Genomic DNA, 16,663 nt, shown 5'->3' on the forward strand with positions numbered 1-16,663 from the left:
ATTAATTTTATAAGATTGGCTCTTACAGACATTCTTAGTTAATATCATTCTTGTACACAATTTAGTTTCCTCTTTATTTTTTGGGGAATTTAATGAACTGGGTGTATGTGTTCATTTATTGAGACTATTTCTAAAGTTACCAAGTAGCTATCTTACATTGATGCTTGCTTACTTCTTAATAACGCATTTTACACTATTGAGCTTTGCTACTTTGCAATCAATGTTTATGGATTACTCGTTAAAATGTATTTTATTAAACTTTACTTGATAGCATATCCTAATAAAGGAAATTATTCTGTCAATGTGTCGAAGTTGTTATTCAGGTTTGTCAGACGAATTAATAAAAAATATTTAATTAGAAGCATTTTCCTGACAAACAATGGCAGTCGATTTCTATTAGCTGTTATAGTTGCCTAAACTGTATTTTTTCGCTAAGGTTCCACAAATCGACAGATAACTATCAACATGTGCTACGGTAGTACAATGCGACAAAGCAGGACGAAAACCAAACTAAACCAGACAGCCTCCCAACTCCCAGCTGAGCAGCCTGTCACGAAAAGTGTGAGAAATGGGGAAGGGATGTTGACAAATGACGACTAACCTCTGGATTATTTTAATGTTCGTTATTTTAAAGCGGATTCCTTCTGTTGAGAAATGAAAATGCGCAAGAAATGACGACGTTGCTACATGATTTTGTGAGAAGAAACCGCTGAAAGCTAACATTTCAGGAGCCCGACTCTGCTAAGTCCGAGGAAAAGCGCAAGTACGTCTTCTCGACTACAGAGTTTACCGATTACGTCACTTCCATGTACGAAAGCGTCATTAAGCTGGAGCCGCCAGTAGTCGCTTGCAGTTAGAAGCGCATCACATGAGAGAGCTTACTGAAGATGGCGGAGCTAAGGAGCAGAGTGTTACCAGGAAACGAGACGGATACGCAAGTTTCAGAAAGTGCAGACTTGGGTACTGATAAAAGAATTCCGGTGCAAAATGATATAAATGGACGTCTGAATTCACCCAGGGACGACTCTTTATCACCAATCTCTGTGATATATTTTAATAGGACGTCTTCGGAGGAAGTAACGCTGGAATGTAGAAATGAGCAAGTTAAAAAAGACCCACCGAAAAGTAAGGAGAAACTTAATAACACTTGTCTTTGCGGATTGTGCACATTTGCGCTGTTCAGCTTTGCGAAAGTACTTGCACAGAGGACTCGATTTACTGTTGTTTGTCAAGTTTCAAGATGTGCGTTGGCACTCGACGTTGTGCTGACATAGTCGGGATTTAAAGTGACAGCCAGTTGTTTGTACTTGAGAGACGCGCGCGTGTCCGTGACGACGAGTGTGTCCGCGCGCTTACACGGGTACCCAAGTGGTCGATGAAGACCCGCGATTGGGAGTTAATGCTGAAGTTATCTAATGGGAAAGCCCCCTAAGAAAAAGGGAAGTTACGCGATTTTCGAAATAGTAGTGATTTACTATAATATATTCTTTTGATAGCTTTTGACACTGGCGATTTTAAGATTATTAGCGTTCAGGTGAGGGGTTGGGCGTATTCAGTGCCGCACTTATATGAAGTACCTGTTGCAAGTTTACTGATATGCAAGTTCCGTTTTCCACTGACTCGAGTTATTTTAACGTCAACGGCACAGATCGCAGAGTATTTCATTATGTTACCTGCTGGGTTTTTTTTCGTTTTGTTTTTTTTTTTTTAGTCAGTGTCAACAATATTTTAAGTGTTATTTTGATCAGAAGCCTCTGTGTTTTCCGTTTGATGCTAGGTGTGATGTGCTGTCATCAATTTCTGTTGAACCGTTTTCACACATCATGGCTGGGCATTTACTACATATTCACTATAATAGACATTATTATCATTTCGCTTTGCTTTGTGTATTTAAACACTTTGAAAAAGTCTGAATAACCGTTAGCCAAACTAATTCAGATTTTTCATAAGAAATCTAAAGATTTACTTCATGAGGTAGAGATACATAATAAACGAATAAATGCGTCACATTTTAAAACTTGTGCATCAATTAAAATGTTTAAAGTGTAAATATTCTCGTCTGTAATAGAAATTTGTATTTTTTTTAACTCTCAGTGGGTTAGAGGGCTAGATTTCTGGTAAAGGATTAAAAATAACCCTTTTAATCAATAACCTTAACCTTTCTGAAGTGGCTCATAGAGGACTAGGACCACCAATAAAGACTCAAGTATCAAATATATTGTATTTGTGATCAACAAACTCAAAACAGTATAAAATAATACTCCACATGCCTCTATTACCAATCTCCTTTTTTCCACATTTTGAGAAAAGGAGTAACCTTGACATCTCCATATCCCATTAGGGGGTGAACCCCCCGGGGTCAGTTGATGTGGCACACACAACTTCCAAGTTTTTCTCATCATTTTTGCTGAAGATGCCTATTGGTTTTTTCTTTAGCATAAGGGTGTAATATCTTGCAACAAATTTGGTTGAAAAATGGCCTAAAAAATGAGTTTTTGGGACAAGAGGGACAAACCCAGGGGGTTCCACCAAGCTTGAAGTCTTGCGTAACTAGACATGAAGATGATTCAAATGGTATATCATATTTGGGGGTTTTCTTCCATTAGTGAGTCAGAAGGCTGGAGACAAAAAAACCGAAGTGATTTTAAAGTTTTTGTTAGTAGTCTTTATGAACATAATATGTCATAATGCTGTACTGCATGAAAAGTACTGTATAAACAAGTCTGAATGTACTGGACTGGCATTCCATCCTTTGTTTATTCCTTCTTTATGCCCAGTGCTGCACGGATAAGCTGAGGTCCTCCCATTCCTCAAATGGATTATTGGGAATTCATAGCGTCGGTTGAATGTATAAAGTGTAATAACTATCCAGCCGGCATTTATGTTGAACTACAGAACACGTACTGGTTTAAAAATATCTCCTGAGCTGTTCCTGAGCCTCTTCAAGGCTAAACCACCACTTCACTTTGTTAGCATTTTCAATAGAGTATAATCTTTCTGGAAAAGGCCTTGCTATTGTAACAGTGTGTTATGTTAAAATCCACAAATAAAAATGCGGTTAATGTGTTATATAGCACATTATCTAGTGAGCAGAATCACTAAATATTTTAATGTAGTTGATCATAGTATCTATTCCAACCTCTTAGAGAAGTCCTGTCCAGATCAGCTTTTAGTTCCAAACAGACAGTTTATGTATAAAGAGAAAAAATCTAAACAATTCTGCACTTGCATGTTGCTGTGGCTGTCACTAAGAGAAGCAGTTTCAGATGATGAGATGGCTTTTAATTATCCAAAGTTCTTTACTTATATTAAACTTTTAAAATACTAGGCATAAGTGGTCCATTCTTGTAAGTGAATTTATCAAAAATACCCTTTCAAACTAGTACAGTAAAAGTAAACATTTCAAGGTGCACAGTATTTAGCACTACTAGCTTATGGTTTTAGTTTTGAACTTTAGTGTGCCCTTGTCTTATTGTGGTTTCAAATTTTCCCTGTGTCAGAGACAGAGATGTGTGTGTTGGGTTAATTGAAGATGTTAAATTGACCCCATATGAGAGAGTGGGCCTCACTGTAGACTGGCATTATTAGTCCTTGACTTGATTTTACCTTGTGCCCAGTGCTGCAAGGAAAAAAAATGGATAAGTAAAATGTGTTTACAAGTAATTTGTTGGCTAATTAAAGGTCTTTTAAGGCAAATCCTTTACCAAACAGCCGATAAGTAAATACAAAAAAAAAAAAATGTTAAAATGGCTTGTGTAGTAAAAAGTATGCTATTACAGAGTTATTTTATTGCCATTATGTGCTCTTAAGAAAATTACCTTGTACAATATACATGGAAATTATTCATCGTCCACATCTGTGGACATTATTATAATTTATTGTGTTGGAGTTTTAATATGAATGTGTGAGGGTGTTTTTCCATTAAAATTCAGCAAACTAGCAATTGAATTCCTCGGATCTATCTTAATTATAGATAAAAGTGGTAAATGCTTGTTTCAGTAATGCTCGCCTTTAAGCTTAAAAAAAGGTCATGAAAAATTTATTATCCCACAAATTACATAAAGTGACATGTAGAACTACACCTGACAGAGAATGTTTATGCAGGTACTGTTGCTGTATTTCTACTACATGATTGTCTCTCTTTCTGGAAAGGAAAAGCAGGGCGACAAGACGTGATCTTCTCGGAAGTTTTCGGAAGACACTTAAAAGACCTGCGAGACTCAAACAATTTTAAGTAAGAGCATGGCCAGCAAAACACTCCATTGTGTAAAGGCAAGTTGCACACACAGATCCTGTGTTCTCAGCACGTATAAAGTGTACTAGCCGAAGCCCGCCATAGCATACGGCGGTGTAAGAATAGGAACGGAAAACGGTGAGAACGGAATTTAGTATAACAAAGGCTTAGAAAACCATTGTCACAGTATAATGAAAATAGCAAGAAGCGAAACCAATGCCAATGGTCGAGAGCGTACCTTCCTGTAGCAGGCTACAGAAAACATAGACATATATAGATAGATGCCGCATTCACTGTGTTGCCCAGTCGACACGAAAAGTCAGCGCGTCCACCCTGTTGCGAGTGGTAAAAGTGCCATTTAAACTAATACAGGTAGACGTGGAAACTGGGTTTTCAGATGAAAAAATAACATTTTAAACAGTATTGTTTACATACAACAGATTTTGGTGAATTGTTTACATGCAATTATTTATATCCATTTATGCACTAATAATGGCAATTATTAAATAATAATAATAATTATTATTAAATAATTCCTCCCGTATAAGTAACATTTCTCGGACTGCTTTCATCCATCTCCAAAACATTTCTAGACTTCGTCCTGTTCTTATGCAACACAGTACTAAAGTACTGGTTAATGCCTGAGTCACCTCACGTATAGATTACTGTAATGGTATTCTATCCCACAAAAACGTATCCACCGCTTACAATTTATTCAAAATTCTGCTGCCAGGATAATAACCTGCTGTTCTAAATCCACTGAACATACTACACCTATTCTCTCTCAACTTTACTGGCTCCCTGTTAACTACAGAATACAATACTAAATACTTAACATTTAAAGCTCTCCACAACCTCACTGATTTCCTACAGACTGACACTCGCTCAATCTGATTTTCATCTGCAGCTGTACTTTCTGTACCACACATCAAACTCTGTGCTATGGGAGCTCGAGCATCTCTCATAGTGCTCCTGAACTTGGGAATTCTCTTCTCTCTCATATACATCAGCTCGATTCAATAACACATTTTAAAATGACCCTCAAAACTTATCTTTTCAAACTGGCATACCAACTGTGAATTTTGCACTGTTACTGCCAGTTATCTTTGTTGGTTTGCTAATTATTGCTGTTTGATCGAGAGCGACGGTGGACACGGAAGTAGGATTAGAGATGGCGGGCGGGGCTCTGTTGTGCGTATCCCATGGTCTTAGAGTTGGCGGGCGTGGGTCTCTGTCTTGCGTGCCGTTAGTGAATTATATATGTAGATAAGGACAATACATTCTAGATGAAACGTCAATTGCTAAGCAAAGAAGAAAGAGCAGCGTGGAGAAATGAGACCCAAAAGCGTTGGAGAGAAAAAAAGGCGGATAAGAGATTATGAAAGCAGTGGAATTCGAAAGGCTCAAACAAACAATGGCACAATACACGTGCAGAGAAAGGTAAAGTATATGAAAGCGGTAAAATTCGAAAGTATTGTAGTGTCCCAGCCAGGTTGAAGCCTTTTTTGTTTTAAGTGAATGTTAGGTCCGATTGAGGGAGAGTGGAGTACAGCACGGAAGACTGATAGCGGGGTATTGATTGATGCGGTGGGGAGGGTGAGACCCGGGGGATGAGGGGTTGGAGAGGGTGCTAGAAAGTTGTGTTTGGGGTTAGTCGGCGATTGTTCAAGTAAAACTTTTGTGACGCTTTATTAAGTCGCTACAGTATCAAAAAACAGATAGTAAAGATCGCATTAGCAAAAACAATAGGAAATTAATCATCAGGACCAGATGTAATTGAAAAAATAGCAGGACAAAGCGAGGTCAGGAATAAAAGGCAAAGAGCAGAAAACAGTCTTTTTGCCTTTGCATCATTCAATGCACAGAACGTAGATTTACACAATAATGGACCATACGCTATGAGAATCTGTGATCCCACAACAGTTAAAGCAACAACAAGTTTAATTTCAAAGAAAACACAATTCGGTCAGGTGTATGTTTATGATCACGGAGAAGCGATCACAATGCGAGCAGCAGAGACACAAAGTGGCAAAAAGGACATCGGCTGTACAGGCTTTAAAATGATCGACAGCAGCTGCCCCCCTTCACAACGTTATACGTCCTGAGAGAAAGAGATTTAACCACGCCTGGGGCCGGAAATAAAGGACAAGTATTGTTTTTACAAAGTCACACGAGACAAGGCAGTGAGCCATCATCACTGTCAGAGCATTCACCAGCATATTTTTTTTGGCAAATTGGGCAGCCGATATGACATCAGGAAATACTTCAACTTTATGGGGGCAGAAAATTATAAGATGTGTGCAAGCCTGTATGCAAAATTTGCTACAGAACGATACCAACTAAAAGAGCTAACCAATTTAGTCAAACACTTGGACTGAGACACGTGAATTTCGAGCAGTATCTTATTTGTAATTGATGGAAATATTAATAAGTATAAACCTGTGAACTGTTGTGTTCAGACTGAGGATGTTCATTTATTTTTTCCACAGGATGAAATGTTTTTTATAGTCCGTAAACGTTTAACACATCAAGATGGGGGTCTTCAATTATTTTTTACTTCTGAGACGGTTTTATTCTTTGTTGATTATTCTGCACTAGAGCTCCATTGCTTCATCAATTTTTAACCCCACTAAGTGTGCTGCCATAACTATATTTCACCGCATTTACTCTGTAACATAAGTTACTAGTGCTCAATTGCATTAACAGTGGCACAACCTCTCAGTTTGCTCATATACGTTCAGCTGTGCTTCAGAGCGTGTATTTAGTGCATCATAGTTTTTATTTGTAGCATATCTCATGGAAGAGCATGTTGGCATGCTAGTTGTTCTCTCAGAAAAGTTGCAAAAAAAGTCTACCATGCACTGTTTGCATTTATGCAAACCCTTAATGTGTGTTAGTGGCCTGTTTGTGTATTAGTTTAACAAACAATTGTTTAAAAAAGACCACATTAATATTCTTTTTATTCTAATGTTTATTTAATGTGATTAATGTTTTAATGTTTATTTAATATTTGTTTTAATAATTTATGTAAACTGTTGTCTAAAGATGGTAATACTTATTCAATAACCATTTAATGATTTGTAGCATTTAATTCTACTTCTTTAGTAACTATATTTGTTTTCATCAATGTAACAGAATTGAATGCATACAAAATTGCAATTTATTTAAATAATTTTTTATTGAGAGACATGCTATACTGTACTGGGTATCGAAAATCATATCAAGTTTCAATGCTTAGTATCATATCAGATTTTGGAATTTTAGTATCAATTTTAGTATCATGACAACCCTACAGTGATTGTATGCTTCCATTAGATCACTTAAAGGCACTACAGAACACAAAACTTAAAGGAACACTCCACCCAAAAATTATATTTTAATATATGTTACTTACCCCATGTGTTTTGTAGTGATGACTGAAATTTTTGATCTCAGAGAGACTTTTAATATAAAGCGAACTAGTCATGACCAATGCTTTATAACTGCAAACAGTGTGAAACCTGTCCAATCTCATGGATCTCATGGATAACGTGTCAGTTATCCAGTCGTATTTTCAAAACATACTAAGTGCATAAATTTTTTTGTTGAAATATTGTTACACATACTCCTGGAAAGTCAGTGAAGCTGGAAACATAGTTCACAGAGGTTTTGAATTGAAGGAAGAATACCTAACCAATAAATGGGGAGAAGAGGCAGATCATAAATTCAAAATCTTGCTGAAATTTATGGAAGTTAGGCATAGCTTTTGAACTCTGTGGCTGGTTCACATTCCAATTTTAGTATGTTCCTGAAATGCTACTTTTGCATAGGCAGACATCCACCCATTTGAGCCAGAACTTTACTTTACTACGTAAAACTTGCTTAGTACAGCAGTGCAGTGCATTTCAGTATTTCCTATTTACTAGCAATTAAACATTAGTCACTTGATTTTATTAGTCATAATAATATTAATTAAACTGGCAGCCTGTCTAGAGATTGATCCTGCCTTGCACACAATGCTTGCTTAGATAAGCTCCAGCTGGCTGCAACACTGACACAATAAGTGAGTTAGGAAATTTGGTCAAATTTGGAAATTTGATTTTGACTCAAAAATAATATAATATGAATACTCTACCTGAGTAAGAAATAGTGCTCATACCAACATCATTCAGATGCACATTATTATTGTTACTCTCTAATTGCCATAGTGAACTTGCCTTGGTACATCATTCTCCATGCTGAAAGTATATCTTGAGTTTTTTTTACTCCATTAGATAGCCTTCTCTTCTACTGTAGTTATATGATATTTTGTACAACTTAATTTAGTTAAGATGGCCCTCAAGAGATCTTGGCACCCTAACTGGAGCATATTATGTTTATATACCATTATACAATAATCAACTTAATGGGGAATGGTTTGTTGTACAAGTTCCATCAGTCAGTAAATATTAGTAGCTCAATATGAACACATTTTTGTTGTTTACATATTATGTATTTACTATGTATTTAAAGTATGTGAAATTTTGTTCTCATATTCAGTTTATTCTTAAGAACACATTGATTTAACAATTTGATATGCAAAGAAATATTTTAAAATATTGTATGGATAAAAAACATGCAATCTGAACCTAAAATATTAAGTTAAGAAGTAAACGTAATCCACATGCTGCTGTATACTTTCAAAGAAATAACATATTTTGCAGTGCTCCATTTTAAAAGTTCAGAATGGTCTTGTGCCAAGTTAAATCCCTGTTTCTGTGCCACTTGTTTTCCTTACAATCCCCTTAAAGACCACAAAATCCTCCATAATATATGTGTCTAATTCAAATACTTCAAGAGACTGTAAGACCTAAATGAGTTCTGTTTGGCATTTGCATTTTTATAAGGGTATGATATTGTGGTTAGAATAAGTACCTGTTTCCTTTTAGTTTAATATCACATGAAGCATTAAAAAGTGGAAAGTCCAGGGTTTCATTTCCTAACATTCAAATAGAATGTTAGTTTCCCAGCATATATAAAATGGAGATTGCCACTCTCCCTGGGTGTGAAGAAAAAAGGGAATAAGAGAGTTCATAAATGGATTATAGCTGAATACAACATTGGATTTCTTAATAGTGTACTTAAAGAATAGTGTTGGCCATCCACGCCTGGACATGACTTATTTCGTTATACTTCTCAATATTACTGAATGTCCTTCACATTTTTATAGCCAAGAGCTTCAATAGCATTAGGTTTAAAAGAAAGATTCACAATGAGTAAATGAGAGAGAATTGGTACAGTAGAGATCTAACAGAAGCATATTGCAGTTTTTGCAGAAAGCATTTAAAAAGCAAATAGTCTTTTGCTTGTAACCATAACCGGAAGGGAAGAGTGGTCCAGTAAAAGAACATTGCTAAGGAGAAAACATAGGGTTGCTCTTATCGATTGGGTGCCAGTCTAAACGGCAAGAAAAACTACTTTATTGAATGCAGATCTTTTTATTATGTTCTTCAAATTAAAATGGACCCTGTTTCAGTTTGGACAGCAAGATTGTTTTAAGTGCAGCAGCTTTCATTTTTAATTGGAAAAAGAAAAGATAAAGAAGAATTTGAAATTACTGTTCAGTAAACAATAGGCATGTTAGATTAATAGCAAAATGTATTTTTTTTTACTTATAAACCTGTTAAGCATGTTAGTCTTGTGTCTTGATAAACAACTTATGAACATTTGATACATTTGTGGCTTTAAAAAAAATGTATTGTTTACTATTTACTTATGTGTGTCATATTATGTTTTAGTAAGAAACAAGCACTACATAATTGAAATGGTAACCCATATGTATAATTACACCTCCAGAATTACAAATATCTCGCTGATATATTGAAAAACACTCTTCTAGTAAATCTATATTTTAACAGCAAAAAAGGTGGAGTGCAATTAAAGATTTTAAATGAGTAAATCTATAAGTACATGTATATTTACATTTTATATGTTCAACCAGAGAAACTTTTAAATGGGACTCAGGGCAAGTAAAATTCAAGGCTAATACTAAAAGTGCCAGAGAACTGGCTGAAATATGGTTGTCCAATGAAAATTCCATTAACAGACATTTGGACATGAACCCAGCATTTGCAGGCTTGAAAAGGAGAGCATGCACATAATAAATAAGACTTTATGACCAACACCCTCCGAACCCCACCTTTATCACTCAAGTGTGTGTGTGAAAATATATATAGTTGTTATAATGCTGCTTGTAATTATTCTTTACAATAGTAACTGCTATTGAGGCAGTGGTAGAACAGTTCACCTTGTGCTGTCCTTTTATTTTTTTAAACTTAAAGTATGCAGCAGCCAGTACTTCATATTGTGTTAAAGAATGAGAATTGTAATTAAAAAATGAGTCTTTTCATTTTGTTAGTATGTTTTTAATTAGGAAAATTATGGTATAGACTAAAGATCTGAAAAATCAGGTAGTACACCTGGCTTTGAGTCTGCAGTTAGTTGTCTGGAATTAAAAACTAGTATTGGCCATCTAAACTACCAGTTTTTAGACCCCTCCTACATACATACAGTTGTATATACAGTTTTATATATACAGTATATAATATAAACATAAAATATAAGGGCTGTCAAACTGTTAAAATGTATAATTGCTGTCACAAAACTGAGACATACTCGAAGAAGTTTTGGGGCAGCCACCCGTATATTTGGTATCCTGGCTGCAAAATCGTTTCTTTCACCAACAACAGCACTGATGTGCATACAAACGAGTCCAAGACAAGACTGAGGGTAAGGGGAAAAGGGGCTGGCTTTTAAAGGGGAAGACAGGAAGTGAGGTCATGGGAATCAGGCACGTGTTCGTCACTCATTGGATCAGGCCCGGACGTGACATCAGGGGGGCCGGCGTCTGTTGGTTCTGTCTCCATTGGTTCAGTCCCGGAAGTGATGTCACGAGAGCCAGGTGGAGTCTCCCAGGGATGGTCTACAGGGAAGTGAGGAAAAGAGTCAGTGCACTCTCCCACAGCCCGGCCTGTCTCAGAACTGCCATCACTCAAGCCCTTTAGCTGCCTCCCATGCGCACGTGTGTGACATTGCAAAATGTTACTTTTTTAATCACGTTTAACCAATACTTTCTGTATTTAAAGGTCTGCAATCTGATGCATTCCATTTTATAATAAATGGTGTTAATTTAATGTTTTTAATATTGTTTAATTTTGGACATAAGTCAAATTTCACATTCATGGATTGCATTCTGTTGCAGAATTTGCTGCCTAACATTACAGATTTTAACTGCGGCATCATGCATATTTTGCTCTTACGTGATAAGCCAAGGGCTTTTTCCAACTGTGATATTTATTTAAATTTGCCCACGCAAAGTTTACATGTATTATCAGTTTTGTCCTTTGAACCTGCTGGGAGAGTTTTACATCAAAAGCGACCATCATCAGTATTGTCTTTCTCAGCCATCATTAATAGATTAGCTTAAGTCAGGGGTTCCAAAGGTTTATGTCAGGGCCTTCCAAAATGTTGTGCCATCTGATCAAGGCCACCACTAATATAAACTGAATGAGAAGAAATGGAGCACAATCTTGGGTATCAGTTACTATGGACTGTTGACAAATGGATTAAATATAAGCAAGGGGTCTTCTGCCTTTTTTTTTTTTTTCTTTTCTTGAATACCACCTCCAAATTTTTAAATACAGGGTGTCCCACTCGGGAGTACAACTTTAAAAATGCGAATTACTTGCGAACGCGTGAACGTAAAGGCAAGCGGTAAGAACTGAACATACCTGTATTTAGTGGAAAAAAAGGTGATGAAAATGTCCTCCCCCAACGTTCACGCACAAGGAAACGCGACGCTCCATATTTGAGAATGTCCTCTGCAACATGTCACTGTCAATGGCAACAATTTCAAATTTGCCAAATTTCTTCAAATATTCCCTCTGACACTGTTTTGCTGACCCGGTGACCCAGTAGGTCTTCACAATGAACACTCTTTGTGGTACGGTATGCTGCATGCTTGCTTTCGCCACTCTGCAGGGTTGGTGTCTGGCGCAGCCTGGCCGCTGTCACATTTGGGGCTGCTGTAGCGGCGCCTACTATAGTGCCCGCCTCTTTATGACACAGAATCAATTCTTCATTAAATAAGGAATATTTTGAACCTTGTTGCATGATGATACATGCACGCGTTGCAGAGTAATTCGCATTTTTAAAGTTGTACTCCCGAGTGGGACACCCTGTATTTTTCCCACACCTCTCCTTACTGTTGCATTTGGAAAATTTTAACAGGTGTTTATATAGCTTGTTTGTGGTTTTTGTATGTCTTTTTCTTATGCACATCAAATATTTCATTACAGAATTAGTTTTTAATATAAGAACAGTAGCATGGTTTAATAAGAAATTAAAAATAGCCTAAAACTTCCATATTTTTTAAGTTATCTATATTTATACAGTTTTGTATGAGTACTCGGGGTCAAAACAAAATAGTTCAAAGTTAACTGTAAAGGTTGTGTATTTGCTGTTTAGGGTCGTTAGCTGTGCCACCCATCAAAGACTGGTTGAAATCAAAGTAATTAACATAGATCTGAGTGTTAAGTGCAGTACACCCTGCAGTGCTTATTTTTCTTATATATTACATTTGTTATGGGATTTGTAAAATTAGTGCATCACAGACATTATTAGCACAATCTCTTAGAATAACTGAGACAGCAACCAGACGGATGCCAGACAGACTCATCGAGACTTTTTATTAATGTGGATTATTGTCGATGTTTGGCTTTAGTTTTAATAACTTTTAAGCACAGTTCTGCTTCTAACTTCAGCTTATTCATGTATTTATTTTTAAAGGAAGGATAAAGTGTACCAAACATTGTCAACTCAGTCTGAAACAATAGTTTTGTGCTGTTGATTAATATTAATAACACAAAAAGCAAGTCTTGCAGCAGGAGCACTATGTAATCAACCCATTGGTGAACACAGAAATGTGACTTCAACGTCCGTGTAACCATCAGTCCTATTAAGTTCCACTTTTTATCCTTTTAGCTTGCATACCTCCTGATTTACAGCTGTTTGTGTCACACACAGGTTGAGGAGCACTGCTTTTGTCTATAACTACACTAATAGATGAGTACTTTTAGGCAACAACTGAAGGACATTTTCAGTTGCCTATTTGTTTACTTAAAAGTGGGCAATTTAAACAAACTGCTTAAAATTGGCATTTATTTTTATTTATTTATTTGTTTGTTTTGTTTATTTTTTAAATAATATCACCCTCGCTGGGCCTGCGGCACCCAATTTGAAAACAAAATGTATAATATAGTCGGTGAATTTCACATGGACATAATGCAAAAGATTAAAATGAAACTGCAATCTAATATTCTGCACACTACACACAAATATACACAATATACCAAATTCCCCTATATAAATATCCCAAAGCCAATGCATTTGTTACAGCTGTCAGGTTGAAAATAGAAATGATGGAAGGAAGAATTATACAATCTGATGGCTGTGAACAAAAAAGAACCCCAGTCACACTTCTTGGTTCAATGTGATAGAATGAACTGGTAGCCAAGGTTACTCCAGGATATCAACCCCTTTGAAAGCCTATACAGGTTTAGCTATGATGATTTCTGATTTTTGCCATTATCCCTCCTTTCTGTAATTGTAGTGACATTTGAAACAGTCCTGTAATAAAGCAAGGTTTAGTTTATTCAGGCATCTGGCATTCTCTTATCTGATGTTACTCCCCAACAGACCACATCATTAAACAGTACACTAGCCATTACAAACTGGTAGAAGATCCTCTGCAGCTTTTAACAAGGGACAGTTTTTAATTTTTTTTTTTTTTGCATTTCTCTGACACACAGTTTAATAATTCATTGTCTTAGACCATATTTTATTTCAGTCCTTTTGGAATAGAAATTGGGGTGATTGTTTAATACTTGCGTCTTGTTTGCCTTGCAAAATATATTCTTAACATTTTCAAAAAGGTTGTTCTATTTTTTTGTGTATGTTGTGAGGAAGGCACGCAAAATGACACCTTTTATTGACTAAAATGATTGCAATATGCAAGCTTTCGAGGCAACTTAGGCCCCTTTTTCATGCAAGATGTAAACTGATTACATGGTACAACACCCTAGTATTTCTGTATGTTAAAATATAAAATTTACAAATGAATTAAATATAGTGAATTAGAAATTAAAGATTTACCGGTAAGAAATAATTTCTTACTGCATCTGTTCCTAGGCCTTTAAATGCTTTTACTATGCAATAGATCAAGATGCCCAGGCTAAAATAAAGTCTCAATTTTAAATTGTTGATTGTCACATGCCTGCAGGCCAAAGTTATGATTTTGTTCATCACACTGAGATAATAATACGGTCTTTCCTTATGAACACTGCAGACACAAAGGGAAAATTCTACATATTATTTTTATTTGACTTTGAAGCAGATGCTTAGCTTTGACTAATGATTTACTATTAAAGCAAATTGAGCTCAGCGTCCCTGCTTCAGCATCAGTAAAGCATCTTGGGAATTGTTTATGCTTAGACCATCTGCTCACGTGATGTTGTATCTTCAGCACAGTTCATTAGCCGGCCATTTTGGTCTACACCCAGTATTCTGCGCACAGCCAATCCAATTAGTATGATTCAGGCTCACCAGAAGAAAGGAAGGTTGTGATTTCAGCAGCACTACAGATTTTTCCTCCCTCTGCAATTTATAGGACTGAGTCTCAGTGTGGCAGGTGCATTGAGAAAGCCGAGTGACTTCTTTTGTGGTATCGGAGTGTGAATTTTTTTTTTGTTTTTTCTTTCTTTTTATTCTTACTCCTATTCATTCTGTGGATGGGAAAAACAGAAGGATTGATTAAAGAGAAAGGAAGACTGGAGATAAATTTCTTTTGCACTTTTGACTTTTAGCGGAAAATATCATCATATAATCTTTTACATTTTATTACTATTAAAAGTAGGTGTAGCCACAGTTTGCTACATCCTACTTTTTCTTTCCCAGCTGGTTGGAACACTGCTTTTTAAATTTTTTGTTATTGTACCAGCTGAGTCATCATGTCTGATCTCACGCCTCAGAGCGATGCCCCAACCCCCACAACAGACAAGATCACACAGGCTGCCAGGGAGACTATTTACCTTTGCAACTTTCGGGTTTCTGTGGATGGAGAATGGCTTTGCTTGCGGGAACTAAATGACATTTCCCTTACACCAGACCCAGAGCCAGCACATGAAGGTATGTTTTGCAAAGTATATTGCTTGAGTAAAGAAAAAAATCTTCTTTTGTTGTGAAGTGAATAGTGGTATTTTTCTTTATTTTCACCTTCAGTTTTGTTTTGTACCTTAAAATAAATACAATTCTTAAGTCCTGAGAGAGATCTGCAGTATGTTATCTTATAACAGCCTTAAGTAGCATGTAGTGTTGTGCATCAAATGCAAAATTGATTTATGGCATACCAGCTCTATAATAGTAGCATTCTGCTGAGTTGAGTACACTTAATACATATACATCTGTAAACTGTTTTTTCTAATGTCTTTTTGCAAATAGACCTTGGACATTCTTCAGAAGAGGTGTAAATAAATGTGTCACTCGTTAATCTTCATTTTGTTGAGTGCATTGAATTGTTAACAGTAAATTTTATTTCTTCAATAGTCTATATTGTATTATTTATTACACAGTTGATGATTTATTAAAATAAAAAAACACATACATTTAATATAAAATTACATCATTTAGAAGGCATAGCTTATATTGCCTCATGGCCTACACTGTCAGGATAGGTTTCGGTACCTTGAATTGGAGTGGGTTTGAGAAGGTTATTTTAGTTTACACTGTTTATATATCAAGAAAGGAAATATTTTGTCACAATTGTTCTTATCTTTGTCATTCCAATATTAATTAAATACACATCAGAAATCATGTAGCTAGAAGAAGAAAAAAACTGCATCAATGTCTCTGGCCTACTGCGGGCAAAGAGTGCATGCTTCTTGGAAATCCCAGGGGTCTGAATTTACCTTATGTTGCTGTCTCAATGTGCTGAGAAATGGAAGGCAATAGATAAGAAAATTTAAAGAAAGTGCTTTTTTGTTTCATTATTTTATGGTGATAATAAATGTAAGGATTCCCAGATTCTTTTGGTTATATAATAATTGGATAAAAATCATATACAATCCAGTAAAATGATAATCGACCATTACATTTATAATTGCAATAATGGCATACGTAACAAAGAAAATTGTTGCTTAAGTAAATACATTTATTTTAATTTCATCTCTTAATGTTTTCTGAGAAAAGCATGTTTGTTTGTTAGACTCTCATTGATTAACTTGTTGTTATGGATGTATGTGTCATGTTTATCCTGCAATATTTAATCTACTACAAAGTATATTAACATATAAATAATCCTTTGCAGGTTATTTATAACCTTATCAAAGATACAAATATAAATATTGATTTACTCTT

The 16,663-nt window shown here is 35.8% G+C and overlaps 1 protein-coding gene across 11 annotated transcripts in view; it reads left to right on the forward strand.

Moving 5' to 3' along the window:
• Positions 1-847: 847 nt before the first annotated feature.
• Positions 848-16,663, forward strand: part of rufy3 (RUN and FYVE domain containing 3) — a 125,270-nt gene continuing 109,454 nt past the window's right edge. For 3 of the 11 annotated variants that reach the window (XM_039758550.1, XM_039758551.1, XM_039758553.1), the window contains exon 1: positions 849-1,125. In XM_039758550.1, the coding sequence (XP_039614484.1) occupies positions 888-1,125 (238 nt within the window). In that variant the 5' untranslated portion in view covers positions 849-887. Of the gene's footprint in view, positions 1,126-14,799; positions 15,437-16,663 lie in introns of those variants that run through there. The other 8 variants (XM_039758556.1, XM_039758555.1, XM_039758558.1 and 5 more) reach the window with 8 other exon arrangements.

Source organism: Polypterus senegalus, chromosome 7 (genome assembly GCF_016835505.1).
Source record: "Polypterus senegalus isolate Bchr_013 chromosome 7, ASM1683550v1, whole genome shotgun sequence".
In the NCBI taxonomy this organism is placed as follows: domain Eukaryota; kingdom Metazoa; phylum Chordata; class Cladistia; order Polypteriformes; family Polypteridae; genus Polypterus; species Polypterus senegalus.